The sequence below is a fragment of the Salvelinus fontinalis genome, chromosome 6 (genome assembly GCF_029448725.1).
Source record: "Salvelinus fontinalis isolate EN_2023a chromosome 6, ASM2944872v1, whole genome shotgun sequence".
In the NCBI taxonomy this organism is placed as follows: domain Eukaryota; kingdom Metazoa; phylum Chordata; class Actinopteri; order Salmoniformes; family Salmonidae; genus Salvelinus; species Salvelinus fontinalis.
In genome coordinates this window covers 1220441-1237330 of record NC_074670.1, presented here as the reverse complement: position 1 = coordinate 1237330, position 16890 = coordinate 1220441, and the positions used below count along the sequence as shown (strand labels likewise).

The following is a 16890-nucleotide window of genomic DNA, read 5'->3' as shown; positions in this document are numbered from 1 at the left end:
ACGAGGAAACTCTGATATTTCCTGGTTGCACGCGTGTATAACTACAACTTTGTGGCAAGTCGGACATTTCCGAGTTTCTTTGTTCCAACTAATACGTGAACGCGGCAATAATCAGAGAAGCACAACGTGCGGTGGGCGAAAACGCGACGTGGGGACCGCAGTTTTACCGCATCAAGGCAAAATCGTGTTGTGACGTCGTCGCGGAAACGGTAAAACGTAATCTAGCGTCGTCTAGCGACAAATCAAGGAGCCAATAGCAGTAATCGCCGAAAAAAGTCGGCAACACTGCACGAATTCAACGTGTTGTTCATGGTAGGATCGCGAAGTAAACAGAGGCAGAGGTGCGAGTGGAGCTCATTACTACTGAAGAAATCTAGGCACATTTCACAAGGAATCGCTGTTCGTTGAATGAAGCTTTACCGACGAGAAAACAATATGGATACGTTTAGATGGGTAGCGGACCAGTTACATTTTTAGAATACAAAAGAAGTTAAACATCAAGCTAGTGTCCCCTCTTGCATAGCTATAGATAGCTTCTGTCCATTTTTCACTGTGTGAAACTTGTTTTTTTGAAATGCATTTCTCAGATTATGCTGCTGGTTTACAAATCTAGGACAACTTGATCTCGAGGAACAATAAATCAGCTATTTTTCATCCATGGTGGTTGCAAGGTCAATTCTTTAAAAAATGTTATGCATTTAAATGTGCAAGTAATGATCAGCACATGTGTGTCAGATGGCCCACAGCAGGGGTGCTTTACCTGTGATCATGGAGGATATGATTGCACTGTGAGCTAACGTTATCTAAACTATCCCGTTTATTTCAATAGATTGTGCTGTTGATTTTCTGCAAATCTTTTTTTTATATACAAATGACTGGTTACGTCACAGTTATGACACTGCCACAGTATAGCTACAGTCATTCGGACAGAATACAGTTGATCTATTCGGACGGCTTGTCAATGACATAAGGATAGGCAGCTATGTATGGTGTACCTTAGCTCGTTTTCACAGGCTATGATGCCTTTGGCTTGTGTACAGTATTTACGGTGCTGATCATTTTCCCGTTATTTTAACAGTTGTAAAGCGATGGATGGTATCGGGAATACAATGCAGAAGAAGGCTGCGGAGCTCGAGCGCATGGCCGAGGTTCTCGTCACCGGAGAGCAGTTGAGGTAGGAGTGGCTGGCTCGAGCTGAGAGCTCTGTAATGATCCTGTTCAAACTGTGTTGCGGCTTTTCAAACAAAGGCGTGAATTGTACCCATTCAAACCAACGCACAAATACAATACCTTTTCTGCAATGCCAATGTGTATTGCGTTGTACTGGCCTAGTGCACACAGTGTGATTATTTTAAATGTGAAAGTTTTTTTTGCATTGTGTAACTGAAAGCAATTCATTCTTTGTGGTGTTAATCGGAAGATCACTGCTGCTTGTTTTAGTGGAAGAGAAGTAACACTTGCTATTTGTGGAACAACAGAACACACACACCCACACACACACTCAAACACCCACACACACCCGTTGCCCATATTAGTGGTGCCATAAAAAGCATGATTGAGAGAGCAGTAAGGGACAGCGGTGAGTGTAAACGTCAGTGAAATGACTCATTATAATTGTCATTGAAACGTTTTATCACCTGTCAGGATGTGTGTGTGTGTGTGTGGGGGGGGGGGGGGGGGTTGCTGTGTGTTTACAGATCTTTAACTTCATCATGGTCAAATCACATGGGCCAGTCAATAAACTCAATGTCAGTGTTCCCTATCACGGTTCATCTTTGACCCGCTCTAAAATTGTCACACTTATCTAGGGCTGTGATCATATCAGTATCGCATTTTTTTTTTCTATGGCGAAAATGAAAACAGGAAGCAGATCAAATCAAATGTATTTATAAAGCCATTCTTACATCAGCTGATATCTCAAAGGGCTGTACAGAAACCCAGCCTAAAACCCCAAACAGCAAGCAATGCAGGTGTAGAAGCACGGTGGCTAGGAAAAACTCCCTAGAAAGGACAAAACCTAGAGAGGAACCAGGCTATGAGGGGTGGCCAGTCCTCTTCTGGCTGTGCCGGGTGGAGATTATAACAGAACATGGCCAAGATGTTCAAATGGTCATAAATGACCAGCATGGTCAAATAATAATAATCACAGTAGTTGTCGAGGGTGCAGCAAGTCAGAACCTCAGGAGTAAATGTCAGTTGGCTTTTCATAGCCGATCATTAACAGTATCTCTACCGCTCCTGCTGTCTCTAGAGAGTTGAAAACAGCAGGTCTGGGACAGGTAGCACGTCCAGTGAACCAAACTCTTTGGTGCTTTTAAAAACCTGCTGTGTGTAAAATATTGTGTGCTGTAACTTTGAAAATAAATACGTGTCTCTGAATGACAACGTAATGTTTTCCTAAAGAAGTTAAATCCGCTTTGTTATGTTTCCTTGCCGCGATACTAACGAGTATTCTCCCCGGCCCTACTTTTAACCTGCCACAGCATGGCACAGTACTAGTCTGGTCTGGTTGGCATGTATTATAACCTGCCACAGCATGGCACAGTACTAGTCTGGTCTGGTTGGCATGTATTATAACCTGCCACAGCATGGCACAGTACTAGTCTGGTCTAGTTGGCATAGTTGGCATGTCTTTTAACCTGCCACAGCATGGCACAGTACTAGTCTGGGCTAGTTGGCATGTATTATAACCTGCCACAGCATGGCACAGTACTAGTCTGGTCTAGTAGGCATGTATTTTAACCTGCCACAGCATGGCACAGTACTAGTCTGGTCTAGTAGGCATGTATTATAACCTGCCACAGCATGGCACAGTACTAGTCTGGTTGGCATGTACTTTAACCTGCCACAGCATGGCACAGTACTAGTCTGGTCTAGTTGGCATAGTTGGCATGTCTTTTAACCTGCCACAGCATGGCACAGTACTAGTCTGGTCTAGTTGGCATGTATTTTAACCTGCCCCAGCATGGCACAGTACTAGTCTGGTCTAGTAGGCATGTATTATAACCTGCCACAGCATGGCACAGTACTAGTCTGGTCTAGTTGGCATGTATTTTAACCTGCCACAGCATGGCACAGTACTAGTCTGGTCTAGTAGGCATGTATTTTAACCTGCCACAGCATGGCACAGTACTAGTCTGGTCTAGTAGGCATGTATTATAACCTGCCACAGCATGGCACAGTACTAGTCTGGTCTAGTAGGCATGTATTTTAACCTGCCACAGCATGGCACAGTACTAGTCTGGTCTAGTTGGCATGTATTATAACCTGCCACAGCATGGCACAGTACTGGTCTGGTCTAGTAGGCATGTATTTTAACCTGCCACAGCATGGCACAGTACTAGTCTGGTCTAGTAGGCATGTATTATAACCTGCCACAGCATGGCACAGTACTAGTCTGGTTGGCATGTACTTTAACCTGCCACAGCATGGCACAGTACTAGTCTGGTCTAGTTGGCATGTCTTTTAACCTGCCACAGCATGGCACAGTACTAGTCTGGGCTAGTTGGCATGTATTATAACCTGCCACAGCATGACACAGTACTAGTCTAGTTGGCATGTCTTTTAACCTGCCACAGCATGACACAGTACTAGTCTGGTCTAGTTGGCATGTTTTTCTCCCAACAAAGTAATGACCACATGCTTAATGTAACTAAGAACAGGCAGACTTGTGTCTCTAAATCATCTCATTGACTAGAGGTCATCTGGGGATAGACTATGTCTGCCTCCCAAATGGCCCCCTGTTGCCTTTCTAGTGTATGGGAATAGGGTGCCCTGTCTTAGACATGCCGACACAGATGTTGCTGGCTACTGGCTAGCACTAGCAGCGCTGCCTGGAGTAATTGGTCACAGCTGAACATGGTGCACCTGCCTCCTTTTGGCCCAGTTGAACAAGAGTACAAGACATGCTGTTGTGCTGAAGATTAGCTCGTAGCTAATCGGCAGGTAGCCTAGCGGTCAGAGCGTTGGACTAGCGGGTAGCCTAGCGGTCAGAGCGTTGGACTAGCAGGTAGCCTAGCGGTCAGAGCGTTGGGCTAGCAGGTAGCCTAGCGGTCAGAGCGTTGGACTAGCAGGTAGCCTAGCGGTCAGAGCGTTGGACTAGCGGGTAGCCTAGCGGTCAGAGCGTTGGACTAGCAGGTAGCCTAGCGGTCAGAGCGTTGGACTAGCAGGTAGCCTAGCGGTCAGAGCGTTGGACTAGCAGGTAGCCTAGCGGTCAGAGCGTTGGACTAGCAGGTAGCCTAGCGGTCAGAGCGTTGGACTAGCAGGTAGCCTAGCGGTCAGAGCGTTGGACTAGCAGGTAGCCTAGCGGTCAGAGCGTTGGACTAGCAGGTAGCCTAGCGGTCAGAGCGTTGGACTAGCAGGTAGCCTAGCGGTCAGAGCGTTGGACTAGCGGGTAGCCTAGCGGTCAGAGCGTTGGACTAGCGGGTAGCCTAGCGGTCAGAGCGTTGGACTAGCAGGTAGCCTAGCGGTCAGAGCGTTGGACTAGCAGGTAGCCTAGCGGTCAGAGCGTTGGGCCAGTAACCGAAAGGTTTCTAGATCGAATCCCTGAGCTGACAAGGTAAAAATCTGTCATTCTGCCCCTGGACAAGGCAGTTAACCCACTGTTCCTAGGCCGTCATTGTAAATAAGAATTTGTTCTTAACTGACTTGCCTAGTTAAATAAATAAAAATCTAAACATTATAACAGGATGTAAGCCTATGCGTCCTTCAATTCTGTAGGGTTTTAGTGGTATTTTGACCCCTGCCTTTATAATTATAGTGAGGAAACCAAGCCGTGTGGATTCATGGCGGGTTGCCCTGTGGGTTTAGGTTACTCGCAACATAGAGCACTACTTTGACAAGAGCCCTATAGGGCCTCGAGGCTCGGACTGAGCTGCCAAATCTAATCCAGGAGACGCTGGACAGTAGTAGATTCTACAGAGACCTCTAATCCAGGAGACGCTAGACAGTAGTAGATTCTACAGAGACCTCTAATCCAGGAGACACTAGACAGTAGTAGATTCTACAGAGACCTCTAATCCAGGAGACACTAGACAGTAGTAGATTCTACAGAGACCTCTAATCCAGGAGACACTAGACAGTAGTAGATTCTACAGAGACCTCTAATCCAGGAGACAGTAGTAGATTCTACAGAGACCTCTAATCCAGGAGACACTAGACAGTAGTAGATTCTACAGAGACCTCTAATCCAGGAGACGCTAGACAGTAGTAGATTCTACAGAGACCTCTAATCCAGGAGACGCTAGACAGTAGTAGATTCTACAGAGACCTCTAATCCAGGAGACGCTAGACAGTAGTAGATTCTACAGAGACCTCTAATCCAGGAGACAGTAGACAGTAGTAGATTCTACAGAGACCTCTAATCCAGGAGACGCTAGACAGTAGTAGATTCTACAGAGACCTCTAATCCAGGAGACAGTAGACAGTAGTAGATTCTAGAGAGACCTCTAATCCAGGAGACGCTAGACAGTAGTAGATTCTACAGAGACCTCTAATCCAGGAGACGCTAGACAGTAGTAGATTCTAGAGAGACCTCTAATCCAGGAGACGCTAGACAGTAGTAGATTCTACAGAGACCTCTAATCCAGGAGACACTAGACAGTAGTAGATTCTAGAGAGACCTCTAATCCAGGAGACGCTAGACAGTAGTAGATTCTACAGAGACCTCTAATCCAGGAGACACTAGACAGTAGTAGATTCTACAGAGACCTCTAATCCAGGAGACACTAGACAGTAGTAGATTCTACAGAGACCTCTAATCCAGGAGACACTAGACAGTAGTAGATTCTACAGAGACCTCTAATCCAGGAGACAGTAGTAGATTCTACAGAGACCTCTAATCCAGGAGATGCTAGACAGTAGTAGATTCTACAGAGACCTCTAATCCAGGAGACACTAGACAGTAGTAGATTCTACAGAGACCCAGAGGAGGAGCTGTAATGAACAATGGCTGTTCTTGTTAACGTTCTCCATTTAACATTATAGTGAATCACCCCGATAAACACAAGGGCTATTCAGGACACGTCTTGAGAAGATGCCTTTTATTCCTAGTTGTTCTTTAACTAATCTGCCGTCTAGTAGTTGTAGTGTTGTTCAGGGTCACTCTCACTGACTAGTCCAAGAGGCTACATAACATCTCCGTTACTCCGCTATGAACGTGTACTGTAGGTACACTTTGAGACAGTGTCCTTGTTAAGGTTAAAGGATCATTCATTTCGACATCTTGACTCCCTTTCGTTGGCCAATCAATGCGTTTTGTCTTGTCTGCCTCAACCTCGATTCTCCTGCTCGATTTAGTTGCACATCTGTCTGTCTGTCGTCATCTTCGTACTGAAAGAGGAGCCAGAATACACCAGGAACCCAGAGTGTGTAAAGAGTTGTTGTTCTGTCTGTCTGCTGAGGCCTGGGACATTTATTCAACTGTGCATTTAATGACCTGGATAGACACTCCAGATCACTCAGACCCGACTGATTTATATGACGTGCACCACCTACATAACAGCCCCTTATACATACTGTGGTGTCAGTTAAAAACATGGTTAATCATTCAGACCTGACTGATTTATATGACATGCACCACCTACATAACAGCCCCTTATACATACTGTGGTGTCAGTTTAAAAAAAACGGATTAATCGTTCGTTTTAATGTTTCAGTTAGTTAATTTGCAATGAGGACACCTGTCAAATTTTATTGGAAGGGCAGCACCTACATAAGAAATTCTAAATCTCTTCATCCTCCTCAGACCTGTCTACTTGAAACCCTCTGTCCATCCTCCTCAGACCTGTCTACTTTATCCCTCTGTCCGTCCTCCTCAGACCTGTCTACTTTATCCCTCTGTCCGTCCTCCTCAGACCTGTCTACTTGAATTCCTCTGTCCGTCCTCCTCAGACCTGTCTACTTTAGGGCATACAAACAGTATACAGTACCATTCAAAAGTTTAAAAACACCTACTCATTCAAGTTTTTTTTTATTTGTACTATTTTCAAGACATCAAAACTATGAAATAACACATATGGAATCATGTAGTAACCAAAAAAGTGTTAAACAAATAAAAATATATTTTATATTTTAGGTTCTTCAAATTAGCCACCCTTTGCCTTGAAGACAGCTTTTCACACTCTTGGCATTCTCTTAACCAGCTTCACCTGGAATGCTTTTCCAACAGTCTTGAAGGAGTTCCCACAAATGCTGAGCACTTGTTGGCTGCTTTTCCTTCACGCTGCGGTCCAACTCATCCCAAACCATCTCAATTTGGTTGAGGTCGGGTGATTGTGGAGGCCAGGTCATCTGATGGAGCACTCCATCACTCTGTTTCTTGTTCAAATAGCCCTTACACAACCTGGAGGTGTGTTTGGTCGTTGTCCTATTGTAAAACAAATGATAGTCCCACTAAGCCCAACCCAGATGGGATGGTGTATCACTGCAGAATGCTGTGGTAGCCATGCTGGTTAAGTGTGTCTTAAATTCTAAATAAATCAGACAGTGTCACCAGGAAGGCACCATCACACCTCCATGCTTCACGGTGGGAAATACACATTCAGAGATCATCTGTTCACCTACTCTGCATCTCATAATGACACAGTGGTTGGAACCAAAGGACAGATTTCCACCGGTCTAATGTCCAGTGTTCGTGTTTCTTGGTCCAAGCAATTATCTTATTATTATTGGTGTCCTTTAGTAGTGTTTTTTTTTTGCAGAAATTCGACCATGAAGGCTCCTCTGAACAGTTGATGTGTCTGTTACTTGAACTCAGAAGCATTTATTTGGGCTGCAATTTCTGAGGCTGGTAACTCTAATGAACTCATCCTCAGCAGCAGAGGTAACTCTGGGTCTTCCATTCCTGTGGCGGTCCTCATGAGAGCCAGTTTCATCATAGCGCTTGATGGTTTTTGCGACTGCACTTGAAGAAACTTTCAAAGTTCTTGAAATTGTCTGACCTTCATGTCTTAAAGTAATGATGGTCTGTCATTTCTCTTTGCTTATTTGAGCTGTTCTTGCCATAATATGTACTTGGTCTTTTACCAAATAGGGCTATCTTCTGTATACCACCCCTACCCTGTCACAACACAACTGATTGGCTCAAACGCAGTAAGAATGAAAGAAACAACACAATTGAACTTTTAACAAGGCACACCTGTTAATTGAAATGCATTCCAGGTGACCACCTGGAGAGAATGCCCACAGTGTGCAATGCTGTCATCAAGGCAAAGGGTGGCTAATTTGAAGAATATCAAATGTATTTTGATTTAACACTTCTTTTTTGTTGTTGCTTACTATATACTTCCATATGTGTTATTTCATAGTTTTGATGTCTTCACTATTATTCTACAAATGTAGAAAATAGTAAAAATAAAAACCCTGAAATGAGTAGGTGTATCCAAACTTATGACTAGCACTGTACCTACATAAGGAAACATAACACAATCCTAATTCATCCGTACACATCCTCCTCAGACCTGTCAAACGCAGTACTGACAGATGTCCTACCCGCTAACACTATCTGAGGAGCAAAACCTACTAGGTTACACTGAGGCTTCATAACACATTGATAATCCACACACACTGCACTCACAAGCAGAATGCTCTGAATATCCTCGTTACAGAACTTCAAATCAACAATTTAACATGAAGGATATAAAACAAGTGTAGCTTATTGACTTCAACAAAAGGAAAAATAACAGCCTATACTGTGAGTCAGTCAGTTACACAACAGCATGCTGTCTAACATAACCACAGTTCAGAGGTCACCAATGTGCACCACACTGTTTGTTGTCACTTCCTCTTGGAGACAACCACCAAGAAACTGGAACATGTGATATGAATACACAATACAGGTACATGCATGTCCTTCCTGAGAGAACATGGAGTACAGACCAGAGACCTAACCGCTAAAGCTGTGTTATAAGAGACTACAGGAAAGAGAGAGAGAGGGAGAGGGGGAGAGTGTGTGTGTGTGTACATAATATGATATTTGTAATGTCTTTATTCTTTTGGAACTTCTGTGAATGTAATGTTTATTGTTTATTTCACTTTTGTATATTATCTATTTCACTTGCTTTGGCAACGTTAACACATGTTTTCCATGCTAATAAAGCCCCTTGAATTGAGAGGGCGAGAGGTATGTCACTAGGCTACATAATTGTGTAGATACAGTTACAACACATGACGGAGAGAGTTAGAAGCTACACTACTGTATGTCAATAGCTTGACGTTGTGTTCCACAGACGATGTAACAATAGTCTACATTACTAGCTGTAGGACTTATCTTTTCCTGAACAAGTGTACTGTAGCTACAACACATGACGGAGAGAGAGAGAGAGGGGGAGAGGCTACAGTTTGTCAATAGCCTGACGTTGTGTTGTTCGTTCCACAGGCTGCGTCTCCATGAAGGGAAGGTGGTTAAGGACCGCAGGCATCACCTGAGGACGTATCCCAACTGCTTTGTGGCCAAGGAGCTGATCGACTGGCTGCTGGAGCACAAGGAGGCGTCCGACAGAGACACGGCCATCAGGATCATGCAGAAACTCCTGGATCAGAGCATCATCCATCACGGTAGGGCCTTCTGACATGACCAGCCACGTCTGGGCTGTGTTCATTAGGAGCCAAATGGAAGGAAACGGACTGAAACGGGGAGAGATTTCCTGGACCTGTCCAATAAGAAACACTAATTTTTCGTTTTCCATTGCTAAGCGTTTTGTTATGGTGTGCCCTAATTAATACTCCTCTGAGCTTGGGGTTTTCTGGGAACAGCCAGATCCTGCTTCTCTACAGTCTTCAAATAAAATGTTATTAGTCACATGCATCGAATACAACAGGTAGACCTTACAGTGAAATGCTTACTTAAGAGCCCCTAACCAACAATGCAGTTTAAAAAAATATATACGGATAAGAATAAGAAATAAAAGTAACAAGTAATTAAAGAGCAGCAGTAAAATAACAATAACAAACCTGCTTCTCTACAGCCTTCTGACATGACTTCTACAAACCTGCTTCTCTACAGCCTCCTGACATGACTTCTACAAACCTGCTTCTCTACAGCCTTCTGACATGACTTCTACAAACCTGCTTCTCTACAGCCTCCTGACATGACTTCTACAAACCTGCTTCTCTACAGCCTTCTGACATGACTTCTACAAACCTGCTTCTCTACAGCCTTCTGACATGACTTCTACAAACCTGCTTCTCTACAGCCTTCTGACATGACTTCTACAAACCTGCTTCTCTACAGCCTTCTGACATGACTTCTACAAACCTGCTTCTCTACAGCCTTCTGACATGACTTCTATCTGGTTGTCATTCATTAGGGCACTCAACAGAAAATGTTTTGCATCAGGTTTTTTGTTTTGTTTTTCTGTATGCAGATAGTCCCTGCCTGTTTCAAATGTTTTGTTGTTGTTTTGTTTAGTACCTAATGTTCTTCCATTTTTAATGTGACGAGACGAATCCTCTGTCTCTCTCTAGTGCTGTTGGTTGTCTTTCTCTCAGCCTGTTCGGATGTAGCCTAGTATAACAATGTCTTGTTGAAGGTCAATATATATACTGTATTCATATTAACCTTCAATAAGACATTGTTGTACTAGGCTACATCTGAGTGTAAAGGGTTATGTTGGCTACTCCGCTTTCTGGAAACTCATAGGTCATCAGACAGAAGCTACACACTGTGTATCCTTGACAGAAAGCGGAGTAGCTAACATAACACTTTAAACTCAGACCTCACCACTCAAAGAACAGCAAAGTGCTTCATTTGGCAAATTTCGTTCACTTCAGAGGATTGACTGGCGCTGGGCTGTCGAGAAATGTAATGGCATTATTAACTACGAAGCTTTCGGGTAAACTCAGCTCTGTTTAGTGGGCTGTTAGTGTGGGGGAAAAGATGATGCCATTAGCAGTTAGATAACTCAGCTCTGTTTAGTGGGCTGTTAGTGTGGGGGAAAAGATGATGCCATTAGCAGTTAGCTAACTCAGCTCTGTTTAGTGGGCTGTTAGTGTGGGGGGGGGGAGAAGAGGCCATTAGCAGTTAGATAACTCAGCTCTGTTTCGTGGGCTGTTAGTGTGGGGGGGGGGAGAAGAAGAGGCCATTAGCAGTTAGATAACTCAGCTCTGTTTAGTGGGCTGTTAGTGTGGGGGGGGGGGGGGAAGAAGAGGCCATTAGCAGTTAGCTAACTCAGCTCTGTTTAGTGGGCTGTTAGTGTGGGGGGGGGGGGGGGAAGAAGAGGCCATTAGCAGTTAGCTAACTCAGCTCTGTTTAGTGGGCTGTTAGTGTGGGGGGGGGGGAGAAGAGGCCATTAGCAGTTAGATAACTCAGCTCTGTTTCGTGGGCTGTTAGTGTGGGGGGGGGGAGAAGATGATGCCATTAGCAGTTAGATAACTCAGCTCTGTTTCGTGGGCTGTTAGTGTGGGGGGGGGAGAAGAGGCCATTAGCAGTTAGCTAACTCAGCTCTGTTTAGTGGGCTGTTAGTGTGGGGGGGGGGGGGAAGAAGAGGCCATTAGCAGTTAGCTAACTCAGCTCTGTTTAGTGGGCTGTTAGTGTGGGGGGGGGAGAAGAGGCCATTAGCAGTTAGCTAACTCAGCTCTGTTTAGTGGGCTGTTAGTGTGGGGGGGGGGGGGGGAAGAAGAGGCCATTAGCAGTTAGCTAACTCAGCTCTGTTTAGTGGGCTGTTAGTGTGGGGGGGGGAGAAGAGGCCATTAGCAGTTAGCTAACTCAGCTCTGTTTAGTGGGCTGTTAGTGTGTGTGTGGGGGAAAATATGACGCAATTATCAGTTCGCCAAATGTAAACAAACATTGTTCCTCTTTTTGTGTTGCAGTTTGTGACGAGCACAAGGAGTTCAAAGACATGAAGCTGTTCTATCGCTTCCGGAAAGATGACGGGACGTTTCCGCTGGACAACGAAGCCAAGGTCTTCATGAGGGGACAACGGATATATGAAAAGTAGGTTCTCTTTTCAAGTGATAATATATTTGTTTACCAATGTTGATGGAGAGAGAAATTATATCCAGAGGAAAAACCAAGTAAAAAGCTTTTACTCATTACAGTGAGTGCTGACTCGTTATATACAATCAATGAAATATGTTCTGAGCAGTATAATGTTTAGGGGGTAGGCATCCTGTTTGTGTTGTTGTTACCAGTCTAGTACACGGTGTTGTTCAGCAGGCAGGCGAGAGTGGTTAGAGCCTAATAGTTTCCATAGAAACACCCTCCTCAACCAGATAGATCTTGTTCAGTCACTCTGCCAGCTACAGTCATCTCTCTCTTTTTCTTTCTCTCACTCTCTCTCTCATGAGAAAACAAGTTTTGATCAGTCATGGACATAAAAGTGCTGAAAACAAATATTCTGCCTGTTTAAAAAGATGGAGAACTAGCTATGAAGGATAAATACTGGAGTTTTGGTGCAGCTACAGACAACTAGCTATGAAGGATAAATACTGGGGTTTTGGTGCAGCTACAGACAACTAGCTATGAAGGATAAATACTGGAGTTTTGGTGCAGCTACAGACAACTAGCTATGAAGGATAAATACTGGGGTTTTGGTGCAGCTACAGACAACTAGCTATGAAGGATAAATACTGTAGTTTTGGTGCAGCTACAGACAACTAGCTATGAAGGATAAATACTGTAGTTTTGGTGCAGCTACAGACAACTAGCTATGAAGGATAAATACTGGAGTTTTGGTGCAGCTACAGACAACTAGCACAAAAATAATAGTGCGATTATTTTCAAAACGATACGATATTTCGTCAAAGGAATAATATCACTAAATCAAACCCCAGTCGCCAAGGGGGATGAGTGGTCTGGAGTTGTCTGCATTACTGCTAGACTAGACCCCAGGACATTAGCAGACAGTACATTCTAGCAGCATAGCCCATAGCAACATGCTGTTTGATTTGATATGCATTTTGTAGTTGGACTGTATCAAATGTAATTCATTCAGGATGGTTTCTATGGAATGGACCTTTCCTGCTCTCTCTGTACTGTCAGTAAATATAAATATATATATATCACCTTTATTTAACCAGGTAGGCCAGTTGAGAACAGGTTCTCATTTACAACTGCGACCTGGTCAAGATAAAGTAAAGCAGTGCGACACAAACAACAACACAGAGTTACACATGGAATAAACAAACGTACAGTCAATAACACAATAGAAAAGTCTATGTACAGTGTGTGCAAATGTAGTAAGGTTAGGGAGGTAGGGCAATAAATAGGCCATAGTGGCGAAATAATTAAAATTTAGCAATTAAACACTGGAGTGATATATGTGCAGATGATGAATGTGTAAGTAGAGATACTGTTGTGCAAAGGAGCAAAAAGTAAATGCTTTGTTACAATGCGTTAACTGACAACTTAAATACTCAACTCATGACAGAGACCGTTGTTATGGTTATCCCTGTTGCTCAGAGAAAGTGTTGTCGATCCGTGTGTTGATTAGTTATGAACATTACGACAGGTTTGGAAGGCGGTATGTTGAAATTCACCCTCAGGCATCTTGTATTGGCTGCTACTACCGACCTGACTACGCAGTAAGAATGTCTCTCTCTTAGTTTATTCTTTAAGGCTGGCCTCCCTGCCCCCTCTCCTCGGGCTGGCCTCCCTGCCCCCTCTCCTCGGGCTGGCCTCCCTGCCCCCTCTCCTCGGGCTGGCCTCCCTGCCCCCTCTCCTCGGGCTGGCCTCCCTGCCCCCTCTCCTCGGGCTGGCCTCCCTGCCCCCTCTCCTCGGGCTGGCCTCCCTGCCCCCTCTCCTCGGGCTGGCCTCCCTGCCCCCTCTCCTCGGGCTGGCCTCCCTGCCCCCTCTCCTCGGGCTGGCCTCCCTGCCCCCTCTCCTCGGGCTGGCCTCCCTGCCCCCTCTCCTCGGGCTGGCCTCCCTGCCCCCTCTCCTCGGGCTGGCCTCCCTGCCCCCTCTCCTCGGGCTGGCCTCTCTGCCCCCCTCCACAGAAACCTTCTTTGTGCCAGCTCCTGCTCCTGCTCCAGCTCCTGTGGTGGTTGAGCCATCCTCTCCCTGAGCTGTGTGTGGCGTAACAGGAAGACAGGCAGGGCCAGTGTTAGGGTGTATTTATGTAGTCACCATGGTAGAGGGACACACAGCCTGGTTTAGTGGAAGTATGCAGGCTACACCTCAGTCTTCACACTCACCAGACTAGAGACTGGGGCCGCGATTCAAACAAGCACAGCTACAAACTACCTGTGCAATGTGTGTGTGTCCTGGAATCCCAGCCCAAGTTCCCAGTACAGGAAGAGCTGTTGTATTGTTGTTGTGCCCAGTCTGGAAACAACGGGATAAGTCAACGGGGACAATCTCAAGGGGATATTTAACCACATTGTTTGACTGACTGTTGTCTTCCTGACTGAACAACCAGGGTGAAGATACACTTTACTTCCTGGTTGCCTGGTAAATGGGCCTATAGTGTTTAGAGGGTGGTGAACGAACACTTTGGAGAATCAACAAGGCAAACCTTTCCTTCTCACAACAAGCAGGGTGGTCTCCTTAGCCCAGGCCTGTGTGGTGTTAATGGTGGCGACTGCTTCCTCCTGCACAAGCAGGGTGGTCTCAGCCCTTAGCCCAGGCCTGTGTGGTGTTAATGGTGGCGACTGCTTCCTCCTTCACAAGCAGGGTGGTCTCCTTAGCCCAGGCCTGTGTGGTGTTAATGGTGGCGACTGCTTCCTCCTTCACAAGCAGGGTGGTCTCCTTAGCCCAGGCCTGTGTGGTGTTAATGGTGGCGACTGCTTCCTCCTTCACAAGCAGGGTGGTCTCCTTAGCCCAGGCCTGTGTGGTGTTAATGGTGGCGACTGCTTCCTCCTTCCTCCTTCACAAGCAGTTTAATGTTTCCACTTGTCTCATTTGAAGGAGTTGTCAAGTCTACAGTGGTGATTAAACATGGGGAAGTCTACAGTGGTGATTAAACATGGGGAAGTCTACAGTGGTGATTAAACATGGGGAAGTCTACATTGGTGATTAAACATTGGGGAGTCTACAGTGGTGATTAAACGCTGGGAAGTCTACAGTGGTGATTAAACATGGGGAAGTCTACAGTGGTGATTAAACGCTGGGAAGTCTACATTGGTGATTACACGCTGGGAAGTCTACAGTGGTGATTAAACATGGGGAAGTCTACAGTGGTGATTAAACGCTGGGAAGTCTACATTGGTGATTAAACGCTGGGAAGTCTACAGTGGTGATTAAACGCTGGGAAGTCTACAGTGGTGATTAAACGCTGGGAAGTCTACAGTGGTGATTAAACGCTGGGAAGTCTACAGTGGTGATTAAACATGGGGAAGTCTACAGTGGTGATTAAACGCTGGGAAGTCTACAGTGGTGATTAAACGCTGGGAAGTCTACATTGGTGATTAAACGCTGGGAAGTCTACAGTGGTGATTAAACGCTGGGAAGTCTACAGTGGTGATTAAACGCTGGGAAGTCTACAGTGGTGATTAAACGCTGGGAAGTCTACAGTGGTGATTAAACATTGGGAAGTCTACAGTGGTGATTAAACGCTGGGAAGTCTACAGTGGTGATTAAACGCTGGGAAGTCTACAGTGGTGATTAAACGCTGGGAAGTCTACAGTGGTGATTAAACATTGGGAAGTCTACAGTGGTGATTAAACATTGGGAAGTCTACATTGGTGATTAAACCCTGGGAAGTCTACAGTGGTAATTAAACGCTGGGAAGTCTACAGTGGTGATTAAACGCTGGGAAGTCTACAGTGGTGATTAAACATTGGGAAGTCTACAGTGGTGATTAAACATTGGGAAGTCTACAGTGGTAATTAAACGCTGGGAAGTCTACAGTGGTGATTAAACGTTGGGAAGTCTACAGTGGTGATTAAACGTTGGGAAGTCTACATTGGTGATTAAACATTGAAGTCTACATTGGTGATTAAACATTGAAGTCTACATTGGTGATTAAACGCTGGGAAGTCTACAGTGGTGATTAAACGTTGGGAAGTCTACATTGGTGATTAAACATGGGGAAGTCTACAGTGGTGATTAAACGCTGGGAAGTCTACAGTGGTGATTAAACGCTGGGAAGTCTACAGTGGTGATTAAACGCTGGGGAGTCTACAGTGGTGATTAAACGCTGGGAAGTCTACAGTGGTGATTAAACGCTGGGAAGTCTACAGTGGTGATTAAACGCTGGGAAGTCTACAGTGGTGATTAAACGCTGGGAAGTCTACAGTGGTGATTAAACGTTGGGAAGTCTACAGTGGTGATTACACGCTGGGAAGTCTACAGTGGTGATTAAACGTTGGGAAGTCTACAGTGGTGATTAAACATTGGGAAGTCTACAGTGGTGATTAAACGTTGGGAAGTCTACAGTGGTGATTAAACGTCGGGAAGTCTACAGTGGTGATTAAACGTTGGGAAGTCTACAGTGTATATTTAACAGTGTACAGCGAGCTGGGCTCCTGTCCCAGGGTAGTACAGTCTACAGTGTATATCTAACAGTGTACAGCGAGCAGGGCTCCTGTCCCAGGGTGGTACAGTATCCATGTATCCTGTTATGGGTTGACTCATGACTGTCACTGTCTAACTGCCCGCTTGGGATGAATAAAGTTTATTGAACAGAACAGAATGGAGTGGAATTGAATGGAGTTGAATGTGGACAGGCTTTTCTGTGGACCGTTCAGTAGTGTAATCCTGCTGTGCCTGATTTAGTTTTATATCTTGATACCAGCCGGGTCAAACGCTGCAAACTTCTATTTACTGTTCTGTTGATAAGAAATACAAATAATTGTTTTTGAAGGATGGAGCTCAGACCTTGGCGTGATTCAGACACTTGTTTTCCCTTTAATATATACGGCACACTTTATGTTTTCCACTCTCCATTCTAAGTCGATAATGATTTATATATTCTGTGTTACTGATTCTTAGGAATAACTTGGCTATAGTCTGTC

At 45.0% G+C, this 16890-nt stretch overlaps 1 protein-coding gene across 5 annotated transcripts in view; it reads left to right on the top strand.

The window, feature by feature from the left end:
- The window catches only part of LOC129856844 (DEP domain-containing mTOR-interacting protein-like), a 102137-nt gene that overhangs the window by 466 nt on the left and 84781 nt on the right, over positions 1 to 16890 (top strand). For 2 of the 5 annotated variants that reach the window (XM_055924561.1, XM_055924560.1), the window contains exons 1-4: positions 754 to 788; positions 1079 to 1174; positions 9377 to 9555; positions 11809 to 11932. In XM_055924561.1, the coding sequence (XP_055780536.1) occupies positions 769 to 788; positions 1079 to 1174; positions 9377 to 9555; positions 11809 to 11932 (419 nt within the window). In that variant the 5' untranslated portion in view covers positions 754 to 768. Of the gene's footprint in view, positions 1 to 251; positions 454 to 587; positions 672 to 753; positions 789 to 1078; positions 1175 to 9376; positions 9556 to 11808; positions 11933 to 16890 lie in introns of those variants that run through there. The other 3 variants (XM_055924562.1, XM_055924563.1, XM_055924564.1) reach the window with 3 other exon arrangements.